The 24,899-nt window shown below is 46.3% G+C and overlaps 1 protein-coding gene across 1 annotated transcript in view; it reads left to right on the plus strand.

Annotated features, from left to right (window-relative positions):
- The first annotated feature begins 11,793 nt into the window (after positions 1-11,793).
- The window catches only part of LOC144737503 (elastase-1-like), a 55,337-nt gene continuing 42,231 nt past the window's right edge, over positions 11,794-24,899 (plus strand). The window contains exons 1-3 of the mRNA XM_078620221.1: positions 11,794-12,005; positions 14,923-15,053; positions 21,490-21,599. Coding sequence (XP_078476347.1) covers positions 11,954-12,005; positions 14,923-15,053; positions 21,490-21,599 — 293 coding nt within the window. The 5' untranslated portion in view covers positions 11,794-11,953. The remainder of the gene's footprint in view (positions 12,006-14,922; positions 15,054-21,489; positions 21,600-24,899) is intronic.

The raw sequence follows: 24,899 nt of genomic DNA on the forward strand, positions 1-24,899 counted from the left end.
TTCACGTGTTTTTAAGAAGCCATAATTTAGCACAACATTAACCAATGGAAATAAACTATGCTATTCACCCTCCCTAAATTTCAACCACGCTAATTTTATGGTGCTTTTCAGAAAAAAATACGTTGGGTTTCAGGATTTTGATTTTTTTTTTATTTGGATCTGGTTTGAAATTTTGAATCCATATGTTACCTGTTATATATTTTAGACCGCACAAAAAAACGACTTTAAAATAATCGCTTCAAATAATAGTTGTAACTCGTTGAAAGACTTGAAGTGGCAGCATTACTGCCAATATATCTTTAAAAGCTAACCAAAGATTCCTCCAAAATGGTAAATGTAAGCTTCCTCATCTTGGAAACAAAGGTCTCGCTCATCAGTTTCACAGAAAAACTTTGTACCACCTGTATTAATGAAACATTATACGCTGATCTGGCTAAATTTAAAAAGCCCTATCATCGTGTGTGAAAGCAGTTATTTGCAATTTAGTATTCTGTCCAGAAACACTTTTTTTTATTGTTGTAGCCTCAACGATTTGACTATGAAGCTAATCTGAATCGAGTGTACAAACATGGTATGCGGAAATGGATTTGAACAGGATAAGGCTAGCAATGTTTGCATGCAGACCAGTTTCCACCCACATGAATGGAACATGTTTCTACTGATTGCAGATATTATCCAGTACAAAACATATGTCATTCTCCTTACCAGCATAAAAAAATAAATTCTTGACATTGGTCCAAATTGTCACGAACGGACATTTGTACAAAGCAATGTTTTGGCGTTAGTGTCATGCATGGTTGCTGCTGTGTGAGCGATGTGTGTGGGCGTCAATTTGCTGAGGAGGAAATGTGTTTTGCTTTTCTAGCTAACATGAACGGTTTAGAATTCACCACGGTTGTATCCTTATTGTGTAATTGGCGTCATGTTGTAAGAAAAAATATTCATTAGGATCTCTCAAAGAGCAATGCAACCACCGTTTTAGAGAAGGCCCAACAGTAATGAATATCACAGAACTATTTTTTTCTAACTTTCAATTGACCTCTGATCCATGTATTAGGAGGCAATACTTTTCCCCTATCTTCCTACACAAAGTAACGTTTGACATATGACAGATAAGCACTTATTTTTTTCAAAGATTGAAATGGCATTATGGTAAAATAATATGAAGTATACAAATAAAAGTAACAGCTATTTGTGCATTTTCTAGAGACTCGTGACTGAGCGAATTGTATCTTGTTCCGAATAATGTTATTTTTGGTCGACCAAAAGTCTTTATTTGTCATTTTTTTAGTAAATATCCAAATCTATGAATTAATGTATTGTCTGATTATCCATTTTCTACATCTTATTTGGAAAATTTACTTAAATGACATTTAATTTCTCGCGCTGAAAACGTGCACAAATTTCAAGTGCCTTCAATTTGCTTAGTTAATCTGTAGGACTCCCTTGTGGCCCTCAAAACACCAAGGTAATCTCCATGAATTACAGGTAACCTCACATTGCATAAAAAAGCATCCATTAGTTAACGTGGCCACAACTACCTATAGCTGCGTTCCACTAATCATGAGTCACTTCTATTGACAACAAATATCTTCCAAGACTAAAGAGACTGCCTTGTGTGATTTGTTGTAGTCTCAAAAGATGTCAATCTTCTGGGCAGGTTCAACTACATTAATGTGGCTTTCACTAATCGTAAGTGGACATAACTCTTGAATTTAATACACTCCTCTTTTTGAGAAGTTACTTAGGAAATCGGAATCAGAGGAGTGTGCACATTTTTTTCAATCAAATATCGTCAAATTGATTTAGCCGCGTTCTCATGTTCAGATATCTTTGGAAACAAATTTTATCTGCAAGTGGGATGCAAATTAAGCTTAGGTCATTGGGTCCCGAGTGTGGTGCGCTACCCAGTGTGGCAACACTCCCCCACGCGGCCACACTGTGACAGAAAAGCAATGCAGTGGAGAGCTGCTGACACAAACGGGCATGAAAAAAACTCGAAAAAACTTACAGCTCATACACTAGGCAGTTTGAGGTTGTTCTAAGTCACTGTTTTTTCATGTGTAGGATTGTGGTATTTACACTTAATTTAGGCATAAAAATGAACATCTTGCACAACCTATTCTCCTTTCTACCCCAAAAGTCTAAAACCACATGTCTGCCTAACTTCTATAATAAATATGTATATTATTTTTTTTATTGGAGGTTATCGTTTAACAAATCGCTAACATTGCAAACAATATCTTCAAATATGCTAAACAGGTTCGTCTGTAAGATTCTGATATATTTGCTTTACCTTCAGAGTATCTATCTGATATGCCTAGTCCACCACAATTTGACATGAATAACTTCTCGTTCTCACTAAAACAATGTATAACTAAAGCTTTTTGACATTTGTAAAAAAAATAAGTAATTTTCACAGAAACAATATATTGTAACTTAATGTAAATACTCTCAATTGACTTAATATAATCAAGGCTTAATTCTGTTGTATATTTTGTGATAAAAAATAAATGTAATGTTCACATGGCTTCATACGTTAAAGTATGTAATTAAATGTGATCAACAAAAATGCGTGTAAAGTGTAATTAAGAATGTGTGTGTGTATAAAAAAAATATTATTAATGTGTGTGATTGTGTATGTGTGGTCTGGCAAAACAACCACCTGCCTCCTCGTTGGTGCTGAACGGTAACGCTGTGGTTAGCAGTGCCATGGGGGGGGGGATTTCGATTGGCCATTCCCCTCATGGCGTCTGTGGCCACCACAGTGGCCAAAGGGGGCTCTGGATGGGTTGCGAGGGGCTGGTAACCTCTTCACCTTCAATTAATTACCATTCAACCACGAAAACAATATCCAACTAAGCTTCTGCTAAAAGCCCCAGTTGGACAGGTGTCAATGACATCGCCTGGCCAAACCCCGTTTGGCGGAGCTATGATATTGAATTCTTACCCTCGGGGTTTCTCCAGAAACAGCAAAAAAGCGAATGCAGACTGAAATTATCTAAATGTATGCATTTATGCTAATTATGCTCTGCTTCATGGTCTAGGGGTATTACCAATCGTGATAATAAAATGAAGGTGTAATTGTATTAAGTTATATCAAGTACGCATGGGTTCTTTTGGTAAAGTCACGTAGGTATAAAATAAATTAAATCACGACGTTTCAGGTGCAACACAAGTGTCAGTCATCAGGTGGGACAACCACAGCAAGAAACAATTGCTGAATTGGGCAAAAGGGCTGCTGCAACAAGAGACCATGTAGGAAAGAGAAGGGGGAGTGGAAGCTACCAGCAAAGACACAAGCACGGCAAAAAATGTCGGGGTGGTGAGGGGAAGTGGGCGGGGCTGGGAGTGAGAGTGTTAGGAAACTGGAGATGCGGATATGAAGGCAGGCCAAAAGCAGTTATGGTTTTACCTGGTTAATAGCATCATTCCAATGATTGCTCAATCTGTATCCATCTTCCTGGTTGAACTTATGTCTATGTTTATATATCTGGATGGCTTCATGAACACACCTTTGATAATAGCCCGAAGGATATCAGAGCACCTTGGTCTCGGCGAAAACAATACCATGACAGCCCACATTGTTATAGCAATGGTCAGCCACGGCGCAAGAATTAGTTCTGCCATGTTTCAGATCTGCCTTGTGCTTGCGAACACGGTCCGAGACATGTCGTTTCGTTTCCCCAATGTAACAATCACCACAAGTGCAACTTAGTTTGTAGACTCCAGGATATTGCATGTCAGGAATGACATCCTTCACAGATGGGATTAGATCACGGATTTTGTGTACTGTACTGAATCGGACCTGGATCTTGTGTTTGTTTAAGATTTTGGAAATATTTTTGGTAACGCCTGCTATGTAAGGTAATGTGATGGTTTTGATTGGTGTCTCAGGGGGTTGTTTCTCTACGGTTGGAGAAACAGCTTTGCGGATAATGCAGTCCGAATATATACATTAATCTTAAGGACCTGGTGTACGTGTTCCAGTTCACTGGCTCGGCGGTGTTGGTCAGAAATGCAGTGGGCATTATGGTGTAGTGTTTTGATGAGGAAATTCTTCTGTGCCGGATGGTGGTGGGAATCAGGTTTCAGATAGGAATCTGTGTGGGTGGCTTTCCTGTAGACAGAGTGTCCCAAAGAGCCATCAGGTCTCTTCTCATCGTGTGTGAAAGCAGTTGTTTGTTATTTAGTATTCTCTTCAGAAACACTTTTTTTCATAGTAAATGGTAATGATCAATGTTTCATATTTGGTGTATGTGCTTGTTGTAGCCTCAACGATTTGACTATGAAGATAATCTAAATCGAGTGTACAAACATGGTATGGGGAAATGGATTTGAACAGGATAAGGCAAGCAATGTTTGTGTAATAAAGGACCTTGACGACACACAGTTGGTTTCCACCTTGGTCTTTATTCGCGTTAGGTCGCTCACACTCCGCCAGTCCTGTCCGTGGCCCAGCTGTCCCACTGGCGTGCCTCGCGTGCCCCTTCCGTCAGTTGCACTCCACTCACTCCCGCACACCGTTGGCTGACGGTGTGCTCGGAGCCGTCTCCAGCCACGTGGCCGATGGCACTGGAGACCTTCCACAGCTCGACGTGGTCCCACCTCGAGCCTATGCCAACTGCCCCGAGCCTCTTCCGGATCCCCCTTATATTCCCCCCTCTCGTCATCCCATCTCCACCTTCCACCACACCCTTTCCGAACCTCCCAGAACTTTCCAGATCACACCCTTCTTTTAGCGCCCCGCCTGGCTCCGCCCCTGGTCATCCGGGCATCCGATTGGACCAGAGGTGGGCGGCGGACCTCACTTACGCTCACATTACATCACCCCCCCCCCCCCCCCCACCCGGTGTAAAAGACCAGCCGTTCCGGCTGAATTAGGACCAGACATAATGCGAGCAACAGAGTTAACGCACGAACATGAACAGACGGAACGGGACAGCGCAATAACAACAGCAACGGTCAACGAAAGGGAAGGGATTTGGATCTAGTATGGAATGCCGGCCCGTTTGTCCCATAAGCCAGCGCCCTCGCTGACTGCAACCTGGACGGGGTTGGAAGAACGGCGGAACCAGAATCGTCCACCGCTGATGGAGGCCCGTTCGATGCAGGAACCTGTGCATCAGGAATCAGAAGGGCAGCGGGATCATCACACTCCGCCCCTGGCGGAGTCTCGCCCAGTCCGGAATCCTGTGCATCAGGGAGAGCAGGAACCAGAGCTCCTTCCCACTGCAACCTCGGCGAGGTTTGGAGAGTGACGGACTCAAGGTCTACCGTCGCAGGTGGAGGACCGCCCGGTGCAGAATCCTCCGGTAGCATCATGGGCAGCGCACCTACAAGAGGCATGACAGGCGCACTCGAAGGTTGAACAAGCAAGGGTGGTCGCGCGTCGGACACATCAGACACCGGCAAGGCAACTTTAGGAGATAACGCATCGACTCGAGCGGAAACATAGGGCTTCAATCGGGACGTGTGGACGTACCAACGGCGCGACCCCGCCTGGACGCGTGCGGACTGGGGACTGGGAACTTCAATCAACACCACCGGACCTTGCCAAGGCTTGTGTAATTTAGGAAGGTCCCCACCGGCACCTGTGGGCAGTCGAGCCAGGCCTGGTCCCCCACATGCCATGGCGATGTGCGATGGGAGCGCCGGGCACACCATTCGTTCCGGGCCTGGGTCTTTGCCGTCGCCAATCTGGCCGCATCCCTCGCTTCCGTAACACGATGAACGGAATCGCGAATATGGTCAGGAAGGGTTTTTGCAGGACCCTTCGCACGTGTGTCGAACCGTAACGTCAATAGGCGGAACATTCTCGCGGCCATACATTAAAAAGAAGGGTGAATACCCCGTGGACGCATGCGGCGCCATCCGGTAAGCAGAGAGCACTCCAGGAATATGCAAATCCCAATCGGCCTGCTTCTCGCTAACCGTATGGCAAAGCATGGCCGACAGGGTTCGGTTCAACTGCTCAACCATCCCATCCGTCTGTGGATGGTACGGCGAAGTCCGGACCTTCTTTGTGCCCAAAGCGTTGCACACGTCCCGCAACAGTTTCGATGAAAAGATGCGCCCCTGATCCGTGAGCAATCGTTCTGGCGCCCCCTTGTCCATCACGTATCCGTATAGAAATGCATCTGTGATGGACGCCGCCGCCTGGTCTGGCAACGGCCAAGCCATTGCCCACCACGAAATATATTCCACCCCGACCAACAAAAACTTGTTCCCCCGAGTGGACGGAGGAAATGGTCCAAGATTATCCAATGCCACCAACTCGTTAACCCACGTCACTTTGATCGATTACAACGGAGGAACATAAGGCTGTTTAGGCGGTTTCCTACGAGCACATTCGGAGCACGATCGAATGTGGTCGATGACGTCAGTCGTCATTCCGTGTCAATAATAATCGCGTTGCAACGTCAACAAGGTCTTCTGCATCCCAAGATGCAACAACTGTTCGGCGTGCAGGACCCGGACCAATTCGTACCGCAGCGGCAACGGAACGACCAAGCGCCAATTTCCATGCAACTCCTCCCTCCACACCAGCAATCCGTCCCGGAGAGCCGCCCCAGGCGCCCCCTCCGATGACGTGCGCCCCTTAGCCTTGACCGCCTGACGCCACAAAGCTGCAAGCGAATCATCCAACAATTGTTCACAGACCCAAACGGAACGCGGCAAGATCAAAACCCAATCAGCCGGCTCAGGACAGGTCGGGTCCGCGGACTCATCCACCGCGGACATGACAGGCCGAAGCGACTGAGGGGGCCGCGTGCACCGATGTGTGCCCGAGGCGCACACGCAGGCAGAACCATGCGACAGCCGAGAAAGCACGTCCGCGTTACCGTGACGAGAACCCTTACAGTACTGAACATCAAACGAGAATTCCTGTAAAGTCTCCAACCATCGCGACAGCTGTCCCGAGGGCTGGTCGACTTTCAACGAGTATTGCAAGGCCGCGTGGTCCGTGCGCACTATGAACCTCCTGCCGTATAGGTAAGGCCGATATTGGCGAACAAAATGAAAGATAGCCAATAATTCCCGGTGGGTGACGCAATAGCGGGTCTCCGCCGGAGAGAGAACGCGGCTCCCGTATGCCACAACGCGTTCGACGCCCCCCTTATACTGAGATAGGACAGCACCAATGCCCATATTACTGGCGTCCATATCCAAAATAAAAGGCAGTGAAAAGTCAGGGTAATCCAGCGTTGGTGCGGACGCCAATCGATCGCGCAGGCCGCAAAACGCCTTCTCCTCCTTCAGCCCCCATTTGAACCTCTGATTTTTCGCCGTGAGGAGGTGCAGCAGCCCATCGATCGATGCAAAATTTGGCACAAATCTACGGTAATAGGATGCGAACCCAACGAATTGGCGTATGTCCCCCACCGAGGTAGGAGTAGCCCAATCCCGAACGCACGCCGTTTTGTCAGGGTCCGTGGCCACTCCGTCCTGGCTGATAATGCGACCGAAATAGCGCATGGAATGTTGCAAGAGGTGGCACTTTTTGGGCTTAAGTTTCAAATTAGCGGAACACATCCTAGCAAAAACGGCCTCCAATCACTGAAGATGTTCCTGGAACGTACGGCTGAACACAATGACGTCATCCAAATATATCAGGCAGGTGTCCCACTGGAGTCCGGTCAACACCAGTTCCATCAACCATTGGAACGTAGCGGGAGCGGCGTTCAATCCCATGGGGAGACAATTAAACTGAAAGAGCCCCTGCGGCGTACGGAACGCCGTCTTTTCCCTCAATGACTCGTCAAGGGGGAGCTGCCAGAACCCCGAGGAAAGATCGAGGGTCGAAAAAAATCTCGCCCCAGACAAGGCATCGAGAGAATCGTCCATACGCGGCAGGGGGTATGCGTCCACCACAGATACCTTATTCAGTCTCCGGAAGTCAACACAAAACCGAAGGCTACCATCCTTCTTTTTCACCAGAACAACGGGAGCACCCCATGGGCTATTAGACAGAGAGATTATGTCAGCGGCCAGCATGTCGTCCACCGCACCGCGTACATGATCCCTCTCTGAGGGACTCAACCAGTGCGGAATCATACGTATGGGGGTAGCCTCCCCGGTATCAATGTGATGGGAAAGCAGCGAAGTGCGCCCCAGGTCGAAATCATTTTTGCTAAACACATCAGAGTATTTCGACAACAGTGTACGGAGCGCGGATATCTGGTGCATAGTCAGGGACGTGTTCTCCTGACACTACTCGAAGATCCATCGATCGTCCGATGGTCCTGAAGCTGTAACCCCCGCCGCAAGGCCGTGCCGACCCGCCAGAGCATGGGCTGTGAACGCGGTGGTAGCATGGGCCAAAACCGTGCGGGCCGCCACCACGACAGTTTCTGCCCCCCCGTTCAGAACTTGTAAAAATGGGGTTTGACCCAGCAAGACAATCGTCTGAGCTGCCACCAGCGCAAGGCCGCCGGTCGCAGTGTTGGATGGTGACAGCAGCACGCCCGCCGCCCCGTCAATACCAGGCACGGGCTTACGATAGCGCAGGGGAACGAGCATTTGTGATCCCGGAGGAATGTCTACGGAGATGTCAGCCAGCGCCTGCACCGGAAGGCCCGGTTCCGAACGGGCCAATGGTGATGGCAAAAAGGCCACCCTATGTCCTGCCGACAACTCAATGCAACCCTGATACACCAGAATTTGTATCGGCATCTTAGCAAGGAAATCGGTACCCAGTAGGCAAGGCACAGTGAGGGACCTGGAAATCAACACCGTCCCCAAAGTCGATACGTCCCCAATGGAAATGTGCACATCAACCTGGCCCACAATGCCCATACTACCCCCGTTAGCAGCAATACATGCATCGAACGCCGGACGTACCCGCGACGCAGGAATGGACAAAAGATGGAAAATGACATCAGAAATGATAGTGGCCGACGTGCCCGAATCCACCAAAATCCGCACGTCCACACCCTGAATAGAGCCCGGCACGGTAGAGGAGCCCTTCACGGCTGCGACCACTCGGCGAGCCAATTTCTGCCACTGCGTTACCATATGAGGCGACCCGACGACGGACCCCCCGGCAGTACGGGCCCCAAAATCACACACAGGCAGCGATGAATGAAGTGACAGGCCTTGCCAGGTGTCCGATGCATACCGACTTGCCTGACAAGGGTCTCCTCTCGACGTCGACGGCGTGTCCTCCGGCGGGAACTCCGGGCGAGGAGGTGGACGAGGTCGACCCCGACAGTCGCGCGCGAAGTGGCCGAGTCGGCCGCATCGATAGCACGCCATGTCAGCCCGCCGGCTGGCCCCCCCGATGTCCCGGTGAGGCACCGGTGAGGGCGCCGAGCATGTCATCGCTCCCCTCCGTGGAACCCAATGGCCCGCCGCAGCCGTGAGGTCGCCGGGCCCGACGTCCGGAGTCAGGACAACCCGCGACGGTGCCCATCCCACGGGTTCCCCATCCACGGCCGGATCGCCCGTCCAGGCGGCCATCTGTGCCCAGCGGCGCAAGTTTAATTGTGCATCGAGGCACTTGGCCGCCAACCGGGAGGTTAGCGGCTCGTGGCCACACACGGGCATAGGGATGGCCAGGTCTTTGGACAGCTCCAACATCTTGCCGAGTATTAATGGCTCCAGCAATTCGGGCTTAGTGTCCGGGTATGCAGACATGGCCATCGCAATTAGAGCGCCATGGTATGCTACGGGAGATTCCTCCGGCACACGATTGCGTTGGACGAACCTGCGGTGAGCGTCGGATGGAGGCTCGTAGGCCTCCACTGTCTTGTCGAAAGACCCCCGCAGCGTTGTCTTCTTCTCAGCCGGAATGGAGCGGAAGAACTTTAGGGATGCATCATCCAGGAGCATCGGCAGGGCCTCCAACGCCTCCTCCTCCGTCCACCTGGCGGTGCGGACGGCCGCTTCGAACCGCCACGCGAACGCGCTCCAGTCCCCGCCTGCGCAGAATTCTTTAATAGTCGGCAGGCGGTGGCTGCGACTCCCGCCGCCACCACCCCCGGACCCAGGTGCCCCATGCGGCGGGGACAAAATGGCGGCATCCCCCGATTCCGTCGCGGCCACGCCCAAAATGGCGGCGCCCTGCCATGTGTCAGCGATGGCGGGAAGCCTCGCAAAGGCCGCGATGGTGGAAGGCTTGGGCCCTCCCGAAGTCTCCCCATCCCGCGGCCCGACGTGTGGTTGTCCCGGCCCCGCCGCGACCAGGGTCACCAAGTTCAGCAGAACAGTCCGCAGCGAGTCAATTTGCTCCGCCACGCACCGCCAGCCTTCATCGGCACCCGAAGACGGTGACTGCTCGGCTCCATCGCTGACATCTTGCGCCCCCGCAGAGTCGCCCGTCACCGTCCCATCCGCGCCTTTCACGCCCGGGACCGCAACATCACGAGGCAGATTGTCGTCATCCCCAGAAGAAGGTGCCGGTTGAATCTGCTTTTTGAGGTGCTTAGACATCTCGAACCACTTCTGACTCCAATGTAATAAAGGACCTTGACGACACACAGTTGGTCTCCGCCTCGGTCTTTATTTGCATTAGGTCGCTCACACTCCGCCAGTCCCGTCCGTGGCCCAGTTGTCTCACTGGCGCACCTCGCGTGCCCCTTCCGTCAGTTGCACTCCACTCACTCCCGCACACCGTTGGCTGACAGTGTGCTCGGAGCCATCTCCAGCCACGTGGCCGATGGCGCTGGAGACCTTCCACGGCTCGACGTGGTCCAACCTCGAGCCTATGCCAACTGCCCCGAGCCTCTTCCGGATCCCCCTTATATTCCCCCCTAATCGTCATCCCATCTCCACCTTCCACCACGCCCTTTCCGAACCTCCCAGAACTTTCCAGATCACACCCTTCTTTTAGCGCCCCGCCTGGCTCCGCCCCTGGTCATCTGGGCATCCAATTGGACCGGAGGTGGGCGGTGGACCTCGCTTACGCTCGCATTACATTTGCATGCAGACCAGTTTCCACCCACATGAATGGAACATGTTTCTACTGATTTCAGATATTATCCAGTACAAAACGTAGGTCATTCTCCTTACCAGTATCACAAAAAAAAATCTTGACATTGGTCCAAATATGCCAAACAGTTCTAGATTTGAAGCTTTCGTGACTGCAAGGATTCATACTCTTAGGTTTTGTTCGGTAAAGTCACATAGGTAAAAAATGAAATAAAAATAAAATAATAATAATAATAGATGAAAATGTATTTATTTTCATATATTATTATTTTATTTTTATTTTATTTTTTACCTACGTTACTTTACCGAAAAAACCTAAGAGTATACCAAACAGGTTCACCTGAGAGAATCTAATATATTTGATTTACCTTCAAAGTATCTATCTGCTATGCCTAGTCCACCACAATTTGACATGAACAACTTCTCGCTCTCACTAAAAGAATTTATAACTAAAGCTTTTTGACATTTGAAAAAAAAAAAGTAATTTTCATAAAAACAATATATTGCTGGAACTTCAAGAGTGTGAATCTATACAACTCATTGACCTAAAAGTAAACGTGTAACATGTTGCATCTTGCGTTAAATAAATGAAATTGCTTTGACGTGATGCAGCTATGTGGGTATTTGTCTAGCTCAGGACAAACAATGAGGGAAGGTTGCGATTGCACCACATCCATGAAAGCGCCAGGTAAAACAACCCAAATCAGCCGGAATCAGGAAGGAAATCCACCCACTATTGTAAAACACGAGGACACGCACATCATGTATGGCACTACGGATATGAATTCAGTATTATCTGCATAATACCACTGCACGATGCAATGTGCTTATGCAGTATGCAAATTCATAAACACATGCAATGAAAGGGTGTCAGAGATGGGGGTGAACGCTGAGAGTGTTTTGACAGGGGGTATTGAGTGATATTAGAGGAGGTGAGAGGAGAAGGAGGCCACAGGTTTAAATAGCAGTGCATTCGGTGGTAGTGGACAGACACGAAATCCCAGAGACCTCAGAGGCAAATATGTGCACGGTGAAAATCCTCAGTCTCCTGTTGGTGCTGCTGCTCAGTGAGGGTGAGTATCTCGCAGACTCACAGACTCACACAGACAAAGACAATCGTTATAATATAGCCTTACTGGTGTTACCCGTGAGCGGGAAATCGAATTCCGCTTCATAACACGGAGTTCTAACCGCTACTCTATCACTCTTCCCCAGACATATGCACACAAAGAATACACGCACACAGACAGATTCAAACGCGATCACACACATACACTCTGTCACATACACATTGAGGGAAAAAAGTAGTTGATCCCCTGCTGATTTTGTACGTTTGCCCACTGACAAAGAAATGATCAGTCTATAATTTTAATGGTAGGTTTATTTGAACAGTGAGAGACAGAATAACAACAAAAAATCCAGAAAAACGTATGTCAAAAATGTTTTAAATTCATTTGCATTTTTATGAGGGAAATAAGTATTTGACCCCTCTGCAAAACATGACTTAGTACTTGGTGGCACAACCCTTGTTGGCAATCACAGAGGTCAGACGTTTCTTGCAGTTGGCCACCAGGTTTGCACACATCTCAGGAGGGATTTTGTCCCACTCCTCTTTGCAGATCTTCTCCAAGTCATTAAGGTTTCGAGGCTGACGTTTTGCAACTCGAACCTTCAGCTCCCTCCACAGATTTTCTATGGGATTAAGGTCTGGAGACTGGCTAGGCCACTCCAGGACCTTAATGTGTTTCTTCTTGAGCCACTCCTTTGTTGCCTTGGCCGTGTGTTTTGGGTCATTGTCATGCTGGAATACCCATCCACGACCCATTTTCAATGCCCTGGCTGAGGGAAGGAGGTTCTCACACTAGATTTGACGGTACATGGCCCCGTCCATCGTCCCTTTGATGCGGTGAAGTTGTCCTGTCCCCTTAGCAGAAAAAACACCCCCAAAGCATAATTTTTCCACCTCCATGTTTGACGGTGGGGATGGTGTTCTTGGGGTCATAGGCAGCATTTCTCCTCCTCCAAACACGGCGAATTGAGTTGATGCCAAAGAGCTCCACTTTGGTCTCATCTGACCATAACACTTTCACCCAGTTGTCCTCTGAATCATTCAAATGTTCATTGGCAAACTTCAGACGGGCATGTATATGTGCTTTCTTGAGCAGAGGGACCTTGCGGGCGCTGCAGGATTTCAGTCCTTCACGGCATAGTGTGTTACCAACTGTTTTCTTGGTGACTATGGTCCCAGCTGCCTTGAGATCATTGTCAATATCCTCCCGTGTAGTTCTGGGCTGATTCCTCACCGTTTTCATGATCATTGCAACTCCACGAGGTGAGATCTTGCATGGAGCCCCAGGCCGAGGGAGATTGACAGTTCTTTTGTGTTTCTTCTATTTGCGAATAATCGCACCAACTGTTGTCACCTTCTCACTAAGCTGCTTGGCGATGGTCTTGTAGCCCTTTCCAGCCTTGTGTAGGTCTACAATCTTGTCCCTGACATCCTTGGAGAGCTCTTGGGTCTTGGCCATGGTGGAGAGTTTGGAATCTGATTGATTGATTGCTTCTGTGAACAGGTGTTTTTATACAGGTAACAAGCTGAGATTAGGAGCACTCCCTTTAAGAGTGTGCTCCTAATCTCAGCTCGTTGCCTGTATAAAAGACACCTGGGAGCCAGAAATCTTTCTGATTGAGAGGGGGTCAAATACTTATTTCCCTCATTAAAATGCAAATCAATTTATAAAAAATTTTACATGGGTTTTTCTGGATTTTGTTGTTATTATTCTATCTCTCACTGTTCAAATAAACCTACCATTAAAATTATAGACTGATAATTTCTTTGTTAGTGAGCAAACGTACAAAATCAGCTGGGGATCAAATACTTTTTTCCCTCACTGTATACTAAGCAACTTGCACATACACTTACAGACACTCACACACCACTTAATTTCTCAAACTTATAGATACAAACGACACGAACACACAGAAAGACTCAAACCAACTTACACGCAGACAAACAGACACTCACAATGACAAAGATTCTTCCATATAGCCTGTAACAGGCTATTGGAGTAAGTGTTTTAGCGAACACCTATGGAGGCCGGCACGGCACACGAGGGGGCAGGTGGCCAGCACTACGCCCGGCCGCCTTTCAAACCCAAGTGGTGACGTTTAGACACCGCACCAAGTACTTGTGTTGGCCTTGAGAGGCAATCAAAATTGGGTCGCCAGGTTCGTAGCACATTGCGCTAACCACTATCCTACCACTCCCGACTCACAGACATACAACGGCAAAGAGCCCTCGTATAGCCAAAACAGACTGTTGGGGCAAGTGCACTTAGAGAGCACCTATGAAGGCCGGAAAGGCACACGAGGGGGTGGGTGGTCAGCACCATGCACGGTCGCATTTGTCTCCCGAGTGGCGATGTTTACACACCGCACCAGGTACTCATTTTAGGCTGAGTCGACCTAGGGTAGGTCCATGACCGGTTCAGATAATCGTCACTGGTGTTGGCCGTGAGCGAGAATCGAACTGGGATCGCCGGGTTTGTAGCGCATTGCGCTAACCACTACATTCCCACTCCCCACTAGACATACACACACATAGACATAAACATACGTACGCAATGGAATTTTGATTCACCCCAATGCATAAACACTTTTATACTTAGAGTTGGCGAAACATTTCAACATAGGATCACAGCTTGGGAAATTGTTGGAGATTGAGTGTTACCCTTCCCGCACGCATTGGTTTTCTCCGGGCACTCCAGTTTCCTCCCAAATGTAGAAACACGAATTTAAGGAGTTGGTACAACATACCAATATTGGACCACAACGCTTGGGAAATTATATAATTATTACCGTCGGCACTGGCTGCTCTTCCCACTTGTCTGTTGTTCTCCGCACCTCTAAATATCAATTTCTTAATACAAAAAGCGGGTTACACATTCTGAATTATGATATTAATATCGCGTTGCTGTCTCCGTGTCCCAGGTTTTATCTCAGCCCAGGAGGATGGAGCTGCGTCACGGCGCAACCTGAAGCTTCAAGGAATCAAAATTAACCTCCAGCAGGGCCGCATCGTCAACGGTGATGAGGCGACACCCAACAGCTGGCCCTGGCAGGTAAGAGTACATCAACAAAACCTCCGGTGTGCAGGGTGGTGAAATGGCCCACTGGTACTGCATTTGCCACTTATTACGGAGGTCCAGAGGGTTCAAACCCGACAGGCCACCCTAGTTAAATGCTATCGTATGTTTTACACGTTAAATTCCAATAACAAGTGTAAATCAGAAATTATTTTCAGGAAAATTTACCGTTTCCCAATATCAGGAACCCATAACCAATGCCAGTATAATTTGGTAATAAATGCACTGATTGTAAGTGGCACCATTGTTTAAAGTGCCACGCCAGGAGATGGAATCGAATTGATGGCCCGTGGATGGCAGGTTCTGTGTGCTAACCTATACAAGGTGAATACTGTTAGTGCTGGTTTCTCGTCGCCAAGTTTTTCGTAAATAACTCTGTGAGCAAAGGGACCTAATTTCTCTAGGGTAAGTTCATCGTCGCAATTTAAACTTCATACTCGAGTTTTGTTTATAGTTTAGAGATGTATCGCAACCCCCCATTAAAGACAGACAGACTGAGCTAAAAAGTTAACACTTCATTGAATTTTAATCAAAGATTCTTAAAAGTATTTGCGGCACTAAACGCAATGCATAGTTTAAGCTGGGTCTCACAGTCGCTTGTGTTGTACACGTGTACACATCATGCAAATGCAGTACTTCCTCTTTTTGTAAACACAGCTGCTGAGCACAGGCACAAAGTCCCAACATGTCAAGGGGTCAGCAACAAACAGCAACGTGAACGAGTTTTTTTGTATTGAGCAAGGTTGTTATTATAAGCGCTTGGGAACAGAGACAATGATGGGAGAAAGTTCCAGAGGAGTGCAAGCGAAATAGAAGAAAGTTTTGTGAGGGAGTGGGTCAGTGAATAGGTGGGTGAGTTAGAGGGTGACTTGAGAAAATCAGTTTAATGTATTTTTGTTATAATAAGATCATCTGTATAAATGTAACACGTTGGCTTCCACGACCAATGTTATGATTCATAATTACGCGTGTTATAAACCCTCCTCCACCCAACACAAGCAACAAATAAAGTTATCACGTGAACGAAAGTGAAATTTTATTACTACTTGTCACAACAATGTCATGAAGCCAGAACTGTGAAAAATTCCTCCAATCTTGGACCTTCAAGAGACAGTGTGACGTCATTAATGTGCGTCCACAAGGGAGCATGGAGTGGCAGGAATTGACGCTGAGGTTAATTTAATTGCATGAATTATGTTATTTTATTTTACAATATCTCATTTTATATATGGAATATAACGTGATGAAACAAGTACAATTACGAGTACTTCATGGCAATATTAGATTATCATACATGACCTGAGATATGTTAATGAAGTAATTGCTTTGGTGACTGCGTAACAACTCGAACCAAATTGTGTTGATCCTTTATAGCAGGGGTCCTCAAACTTTTTAAACAGGGGGCCAGTTCACTGTCCCTCAGACCATTGGAGGGCCGGACTATAGTTACAAAAAACTATGAACAAATTCCTATGCACACTGCATATATCTTATTTTGAAGTGAAGAAACAAAACGAGAACAAATACAATATTTAAAATGAAGAACAAGTAAAGTTAAATCAACAAACTTGCCAGTATTTCAATGGGAAATATGGGCCTGCTTTTGGCTAATGAGATGGTCAATGTCCGGTTCCATATTTGTCACTGCTAGTCGTAACAAGTGATGCAAGTGTGCATCCGTTAGTCTAGATCTGGTTGGAGATTTCAAATGTTTCATTCTGGAAAAAGTCTGTTTACAGACATCAGTGCTGCCAAAGATGGTTGCCATTTTGAGTGCATGGTTCCTGCGATGAGGATATGTCTCAGAGGGGAGAGATGCATAGAAATTATGAAGGCTGCTTGACTTGAATGCATCTTTCAGAGAGTCACAATTCTGCAGTTCAGCCAGTTCCATTTGGTAAATTGTATCCACATTTGCAATGTCAATAGAAAATGGGTTACGGAAAAGCTGTATGTCCTGTTCATGGAGATGAAGCTCTTTAAATCTAAATTGGAACTCCTTTTGCAATTTTTCCAGTGAATCCACATGTTTTGTTTGGGAATGCAACCAATGGTTTTTCCGCTAACAGATTTTGAGTTGTGGGGAGATGGCAGAAGTTTTCCTCCTTCACTTGTTTGATGAGAAGGCCTAATTTTACTTCAAATGCTTTGACATGTGATTGCATATCACAGATGAGCTTCCCCTTTCCTTGAAGTTGCACATTGAAACTGTTGAGTAGCTCTGTTACATCTGTCAGAAAGGCAAGGTGCCATTTCCATTCTGCATCATTGAACTCTGGTACTTCTTTGTTTTTTGAAAGCAGAAAAGCTGTAATCTGTGTAAGTAAGTCATAGAAACGTTTCAAAACTCTCCCTCGACTCAGCCAATGGACTTCTGTGTAGTACAGAACATCTTCATAGTCAACATTTAGCTCAGACAGAAATTCCTGAAATTGTCTGTGGTTTAGTGCATGAGCTCTAATGAAGTTAACACAAGATACCACAATTTTCATAACAGAGTCCCACTTCAGTGATTTACTACACAGCGCTTGTTGGTGGATGAGGCAGTGTATGGCTATTGGACGAGAATGGTTATGTTTGTCCATCTCTTGGTTAATGCGAGCAATTACTCCTTTCTTAGACCCCACCATGCTAGAAGCACCATCAGTTGTCACACTGGCTAGTTGAGCCCAGTTCAGCTCCAAACCATGCACAGTTTGGCAAACCTTTTCATAGATATCTTCTCCTGTAGTTGTTCCTTTGATGCTTTGCAGTGCAGCAAGCTCTTCTGTGACTTCGAAATAGTCATTCGTCCCACGAATAAAAATTAGAAGTTGTGCAGAATCACGAACATCATTGCTTTCGTCGAGTGCCAAGGAAAAATAGGAAAGTTTTTTTGTGGAGTTTTGCAAATGCTGATGCAAATTGTCTTCCATTTCTTCAATCCTCCGTGTAATTGTAGGTCCTGAAAGACTCACTGTACTAAATAAATCGGCCTTCTCTGGACACATCTCTTTGGCAACAGAAAGAAGGCATTCTTTAACAAATTCTCCCTCCACGAATGGTCTGCCAGTGCACGCTATTAGCTTGGCAACTTGAAAACTTGCTCGCAGTGATGAAATATTTAGCTGCTTCTGCTTCACAAAAGTATTTTGCCGAGTTGTTAATGTATTTTTCAGTTTTAATATTTTATCTTTTCTCACTTCTCCGACCAAACAATCATATTTATCTTCATGTTGAGTTTCATAGTGTCGACGTAAATTGTATTCTTTGAACACAGACACTATATTCTGGCATATCAGACACACAGCTCTTTCCTTGTACTGCATGAAAAAGTAATCAAAAGTCCACTGTTCTTTGAATATCCTACACTCCGAGTCAATTTTTCTCTTTCTTGACATCATTGTTTCCTAGGGAGTCAAAATTGCTATTAGTAAAATACCTATATATATATACAGCGCTACAAAAACAATATACCAGCAATAACTTTGCCCACACAGAGACATACAGACTGCACTGCCCATCAATGCAGTCTGATTGGGGGAACTCCGCTTTTACCCCAGGCTCACACTGGTGCGGGTGCCATTAAAAAGTTAATTACACCTGCAGTTTTGTTCACAGATCGCAGTGCGGTGGGCACAATGAGTGCCCTCCGCCGCAGCTCAATCAGTGCTCGCCACCGCAGCCCAATCAGTGCTCACCAGCGCAGCCCAATGAGTGCTCACCAGCGCAGCCCAATGAGTGCTCACCAGCGCAGCCCAATTAGTGGTCACCAGCGCAGCCCAATCAGTGCCCACCACCGCAGCCCAATTAGTGCTCACCAGCGCAGCCCAATTAGTGCTCACAAGCGCAGCCCAATTAGTGACCATGGGCCGGATAAATTTCCTCGGCGGGCCGCATGTGGCCCGCGGGCCGTAGTTTGAGGACCCCTGCTTTATAGTATTGCAGTAGCTTATCTGCGATCCTTCTGTGTCACTTGCTAGTGTCATTGCAACATGAAATCAGATAAAAATGGCGCGTGTGGTCTGATATGGAAATTGCATGCTTTGCACACTGCTTGTGTTGAAAGACACTCAAGCAGTTAAAAAACATCAAACTACCTATAAGCACCCCCATTGACTTGAATTTGTCCAATATTGTCACATTCACTCTTACAACGTCAACGTCCCTCATGTTATTCTGCGTTTTCATCCTGAAGTCGGCTATCCATACTCAAGTTTTTTTCAGGGCCCTGTAATAGATATTTTTTGCAGGTACCAGTCTGAAATGGCTAGAGTTATGATGAGCTAACCGGTGTAGTCCACGCCCCAGGAGCTGATGCTACCACAGACTGGAGAGACAAGCAGCTCCACTCTCTATTTGCGTCCCTAGACGCCCCCTATGGAAATCAACATTACAACCTCGACATTAATTAAAATTTGTCCACCCTGATATCTGGAAAAAACATCACTGGGTTGTCTTCACCCTACTGGTCCTCGTAAACAAATCCACAAATTACCTAAAGTACCACTGAGTTCATTTAACTCCTTCTTGTAACTTCAGAAGTGCCTCCTTATCCCTACTAAAAATTCAATTTCTTAAAACTTTGTTTGCTAAAAGAGTCTGTCCGTGTTGCTGCTCCACGATTCTGGAATTGCCTTGCCGCTCATATACAGCTCGGTATCCCTCCCTTCACTCCCCCTCTTTACTTCCCGATTAAACCAAAGCGCAGAGCTATATTGCACCTATACTTAACTTTTTTTGTGGCCTCTTGCTATCATATTTTCACTCGTTTATGTTGGTATAATTTTTTGGTTTATGACCGTTACATTCCTCGTGTATTGAGAAATAATTCATAAGGATTATTTATGTGTTTTGCCTTTGTTTTGTTATTAATGCTGTACTCACGCACCACGGATTTCCCGTGTAAAATTGCCAGGAACTGGCTAAACAGGACCACCCTTGTAAACAATCAAATCAATTCAACACTTAATCTGTATGTATCTCTATTGATCATTGTAGGCTCTATGCATATCTATGAGTCTCGGTGTATCTTTATGAGACTCAATGTATCCCTATGAGTCTCTGTGAATCTCTACGGAAAATATCCAAGAAACTGGATAAACGGGATCATTCGTAAAACAAATTAACCCGTAAAAACAAAGTTTTTCACTATAAATCCTTTATATGCGTGGCGGCTAGAGTCCTCTCGTCCTCTGGCTTGAGATGGCTGCCACCTATGGGTCAGATGATTGCATGCCACCATTAAGCAATTGGTAATTAAATATAATATTTTTGTCCTAAAAAGTGTAAAATTTTGGAAAAAAAATTTCATGAAAAGTAATTGTCACGCACAACGAGTCTGTGTGGAAAATGTCAGCTCGATTGGATCACGAGAAGTGGGTTAAAAAACGACCGAAAGATTTGCACGTTCGTAAGCAAGCAAGCAAGCAAGTGAACTTAATATAAAGGATTTAAACAGGACCCTGCGGGGTGGGCTGGTAGGAACGAATAACCAAAGAATATAAACATAATGTATTATTACACTTGTTTAGCCAGGAAAGCCTCACTGAGTCTAAAGGTTATTGTAGGATCCTGCCAAGTGTTTGCAGTAGGGGGCGATGTTGCTACACCTAATCGGACGATCCGAAGGGAGATTTTGAGGCCTAGTTCTAGGCTTTATGCCTAGCTGTAGGCTTTAGGGCGCTGTGACCTAATTTTTAATTTAAATGTTTTAATTATTAATGTATAATTTTAATGTTTTAATTATTAATGTAAAAGCTTTAAATGTAAATGTTTATATTTTAAAACATCAGGGAATGTAACATTGTTAAACATTAACTCCCTTTCACACACGCAGGGGTACGATACGAAGGGAGACTGTGAGGCCTAGTTCTAAGCTTTAGGCCTAGCTGTAGGCTTTAGGGCGCTGTGAGTTTTTTTTTAATTTAATTTCAAAGTTTTAATTAAAAGCTATCTCAGGGAATTATAAGGGAATGTTACACGTGTTTAGGCAGGAAAGCCTCATTAATTTAAATGTTTTAATTAAAAGCTATCTGAGGGAATTATAAGGGAATGTTACACTTGTTTAGCCAGGAAAGCCTCACAGAGTCTAAAGGTTTTTGTAGGGTCATGCCAAGTGTTTTCAGTAGGGGGCGATGTTGCTACACGTAATCGGACATTGGACGGACGGACGGACGAAATAATCTATTGTAGGCTGGTCCACTGCGTTCCTACCAGTAAACCGGATCTCTCTGGAACGCGAGAGATGCACCACGTGGTTTCCCTGGGCCGTTGCTGCTCCACTCAGCAGTCTGGTGGCTGAACACAGCAAGGGTGAAAATCAATATATACTATATCGATCGTACTAACATCATTATGACAGACAAATAAATGCGTGCTGTTCTTTTGTGATATGATACAGCTTCTCACGTATATTGTGATGTCATTGCAGATCTCACTCGCAACTGCATGGTATCCCGAAAGTCCTGATGATATCTACCACACGTGCGGAGGCGTCCTCCTCAAAAGTGATTGGGTGCTGACTGCTGCCCACTGCATCTTGTGAGTGACCCATTCACTGCAGACACCACACATTACCGCCTATGTTTTTCAAATGTGATCCTGTGACGCTAAGACGTCACGTCTAACACCTTGCAAAATCTCAGCCCGGTGACAAATATTAATTACTTATCCAAGAAAGATGGACTGCGTGGTGGCTGGTCCGTTTCCAGCACCATTCACTGATTTTTCTCACCACGGTGAAGTACGTTGCAGGGAAATCGGCAGCGTGGCACACGCAAGGACACGTAAGGGTACAACAAAGCAACGTGGAAGCTTTTTTAGGGATTTGAGCAGTTTTACTCTTTGCTTGCATAGCTCTGCTTAAAACTATGGTAAACTCAGCCATACCATGACATTAAAGAGTTTACCTACGCAACACCAATTTATTCATATATAAGACAGCTTAACGGTGGCGAGATATTACCTTCCTCGCCTGGTATACAAGGTCGTGGGTTCGATCCCAACCCTGAACCCTGTATATTTGGAGTTTCATGTTATCGCATGGATTTTTCTAAGGGTCCTCCGGTTTTACCCTCCACATTTAGAAACATACCCAGAGAGTATTTGGCTGCTATGAAGTTCCACACAATAAGCCACTTCTTTGAGCTATCATTTGTGGTCATGCCCCTTCTGAAAAAAAGCTATATTGCTAAGTGGGCATTACGTGGTAAAATCGAAAATAGTTTAGTTTGACCTTCCACACTCTTGGTCATCCAGATGCTAAATGCAGTGAAGTTGTCTCAGATTACATTACACATACAACCAACACAGACTCAGCATAGCTGCATAGTGCATTATATTCACAACAATTCAGATTGGAGAACAGCACTGTGGCCTCATGCTGGCTATCGCTCTGAGGAGGGATGAGAGGCCTAGGCTGGATCTTTTCACCCTTTGGTTCCCCCAAAACGCTGCTCTAAGAGTCGTCTCGGGTCTCTACCACTGCCTCGACCCGTATAAGAAACTTGAACAGGGTAAAATCCCGCTGCCATCATCCATGTAGAAATAATATTCATAACGTTTTAAAAGTTATTAATTTAATGAGATAAAAAAATGCGCGAGTTATCTGCACTTACAGCTGGGTTCACTGTTCAGCTCACTCCTGCTGATGGTGGTGTTGGACGAGCTGGGAGAAGTTTATGCTTAGTGGCTCTGTGCACTGAACTGCCTCCAGAGCTTTTATCCACCAAGCCTCTGCCATGCATCTCCTCCAGACCCGTCTTCTCGCATGTTTATGTAGTGGGTACAAACTTGTAGGAGACTTCCTCTTGGGGGCAACACGTTTATTAACAATAAACGCAATAACAGTTGTCCCGGGTACGGCCCCTTCCACCCGATATCCGGCCAGCGTGTCCTATTCCCCCATGGGCTTCAATTCTTCGAGTGGGCGACAACTGCCGGTCCCTTTGAGAGGACTGGCTTTTATGCCCGAGTCGGGGCTCACTCCGCCCCTAGCCGGGGTCCACCCCTCCGGTCACGAGATACCCAGGGGGGGTTACCTTTGCTTAAATGCCACTCAACCTACAAGCTAACTTTCACGTAGCGCTTTAATAATGGCGCTACATTTAAATAATTATGTTAAAATTTGGTTGAAATGAGCTGCTGATTCAGTCGTTCATCAAAAGATGGCCAACCAGTCGAGCAAGAATTCTCTCATGTTCAGGAAACTCCCTTCATCCACCAGCTCACACAGAGAGAAGGCACAGCCCTACAGTTTATCACAACAGTGAATAAAATTCAAGTGTACCCGTGATACACTGCGTCTGAACACACACTTCTAAGATGGTCCTGATACATCGGGATGTTTGGCTAACCTGGAGGAAACAATGCAGACAAATTCCGAAAGAGAACACCAGTCGCCATCCATCACGGTGCTTGTGCCAGAGTAGGGGCACTCTCACTAGAAGGTCACGGGTCGACCCTACAGGAGGTGTCATAAATAACTGACTGAGATGACTGACAGATGCACTGCCTGTGCTCCCCACTGTGCCAACCAGGAGTATTTTCTGCCTGCATTGTTATTGCAGGGCAACTGCCTCAAACTTCCTGTTAGCATATTTTGGGAGCCTCCTTCAGAGAAGCCGATCTTGATATTGTTGGCACTAGCTGTCGGCAAGTCCATTCAACTTCAGATCATCCAGTATCATATCAGTTCATGTCCTCTCCATCCCGTGCAGTGCCCATTTATCCCCCGTCTGTCCGGCCAAACAGAAGCAGCTTGGGCATGTGGTGGCTGGGCATATGGGCTACATGACCCAGCCAATGCAGCCTCGTCTTCTGGAGGAGCTCACTTATGTAACTGTGCCCAGATATCTCAAGGATATGTGAGCTTCTCAAACAATCTAGTCTGATTAAAACCTAAATGTATAGAACCAGTGCAGATTTTCCTTTAAAGGGATCCAAGTTTCATTAGCATAGAGAAGGGAGGGCATTATCTTGACTTAAAGCTTTCGTGACTGCAGGAATTCATACTCTTTGGGTCTTTTGGTAAAGACGATTGCTTTTGTTGCGATCGAAACGTCGTGATTTTTTTCTTCTTTTTTCTTCTATCTACGTGACTTTACCGAAAGACTCAAAGAGTAAGGGAGGGCATAACTGTGGCCGAGAGGACTCCGAGCCCTGCATGGAGTGATTGGCCACATCTCTGCCACTACCCCCACTTGCCACTTTCACCTGTTAAATATTCGTAAAATCCGTCTCCCCATGTCGCTCTCTGCTGCTAAACTCCTACTGAACATCTGTGAAAAGAGCTTCATAGCTCATTGGACTGATCAAGGACAAATAAAGATTATGATTCATTCCCTCGTTTTATTGCAATTCTCTTTTCCTCGGCCTTCATACCTACACCTTCACTCCTCTCCAACAGTTACAAAATGCCGCATCCTGTATAATTTTAGCCTCCCCGACAATTCCCACATTTCTGCTCTACTTTGCCAACTCAACTGGCTCCCTGTCTACGGTCACCATCTATTTAAATTTCTCACTCTAGTTTATTAACCCCTCCATTGTCTTGCCCAACGTTATCTTGCTTGCCTCATATCTTACGATGTCCTATCCCTCCCTCTATGCTCCCAATCTCGACTATCCCTCTCTGTCTCTGTCACCCTGCACCCAGTCACGCTCCCATACCTTTCCCTTCTTCATACCCTTCACTGGAACTAACTGCACATAAAACAATCACATTCACCACCTGCTTCCATTCCTCCATTAATACCCATCTCTTTTTCCTTGCCCATCCCACTGCTATGCCCTGCCCTCACCCCCCAACTCCCACCAGGCCTATTCAGAGGGAGCAGCAAT

The sequence above is a fragment of the Lampetra planeri genome, chromosome 70 (genome assembly GCF_965212315.1).
Source record: "Lampetra planeri chromosome 70, kcLamPlan1.2.h2, whole genome shotgun sequence".
In the NCBI taxonomy this organism is placed as follows: Eukaryota; Metazoa; Chordata; class Hyperoartia; order Petromyzontiformes; family Petromyzontidae; genus Lampetra; species Lampetra planeri.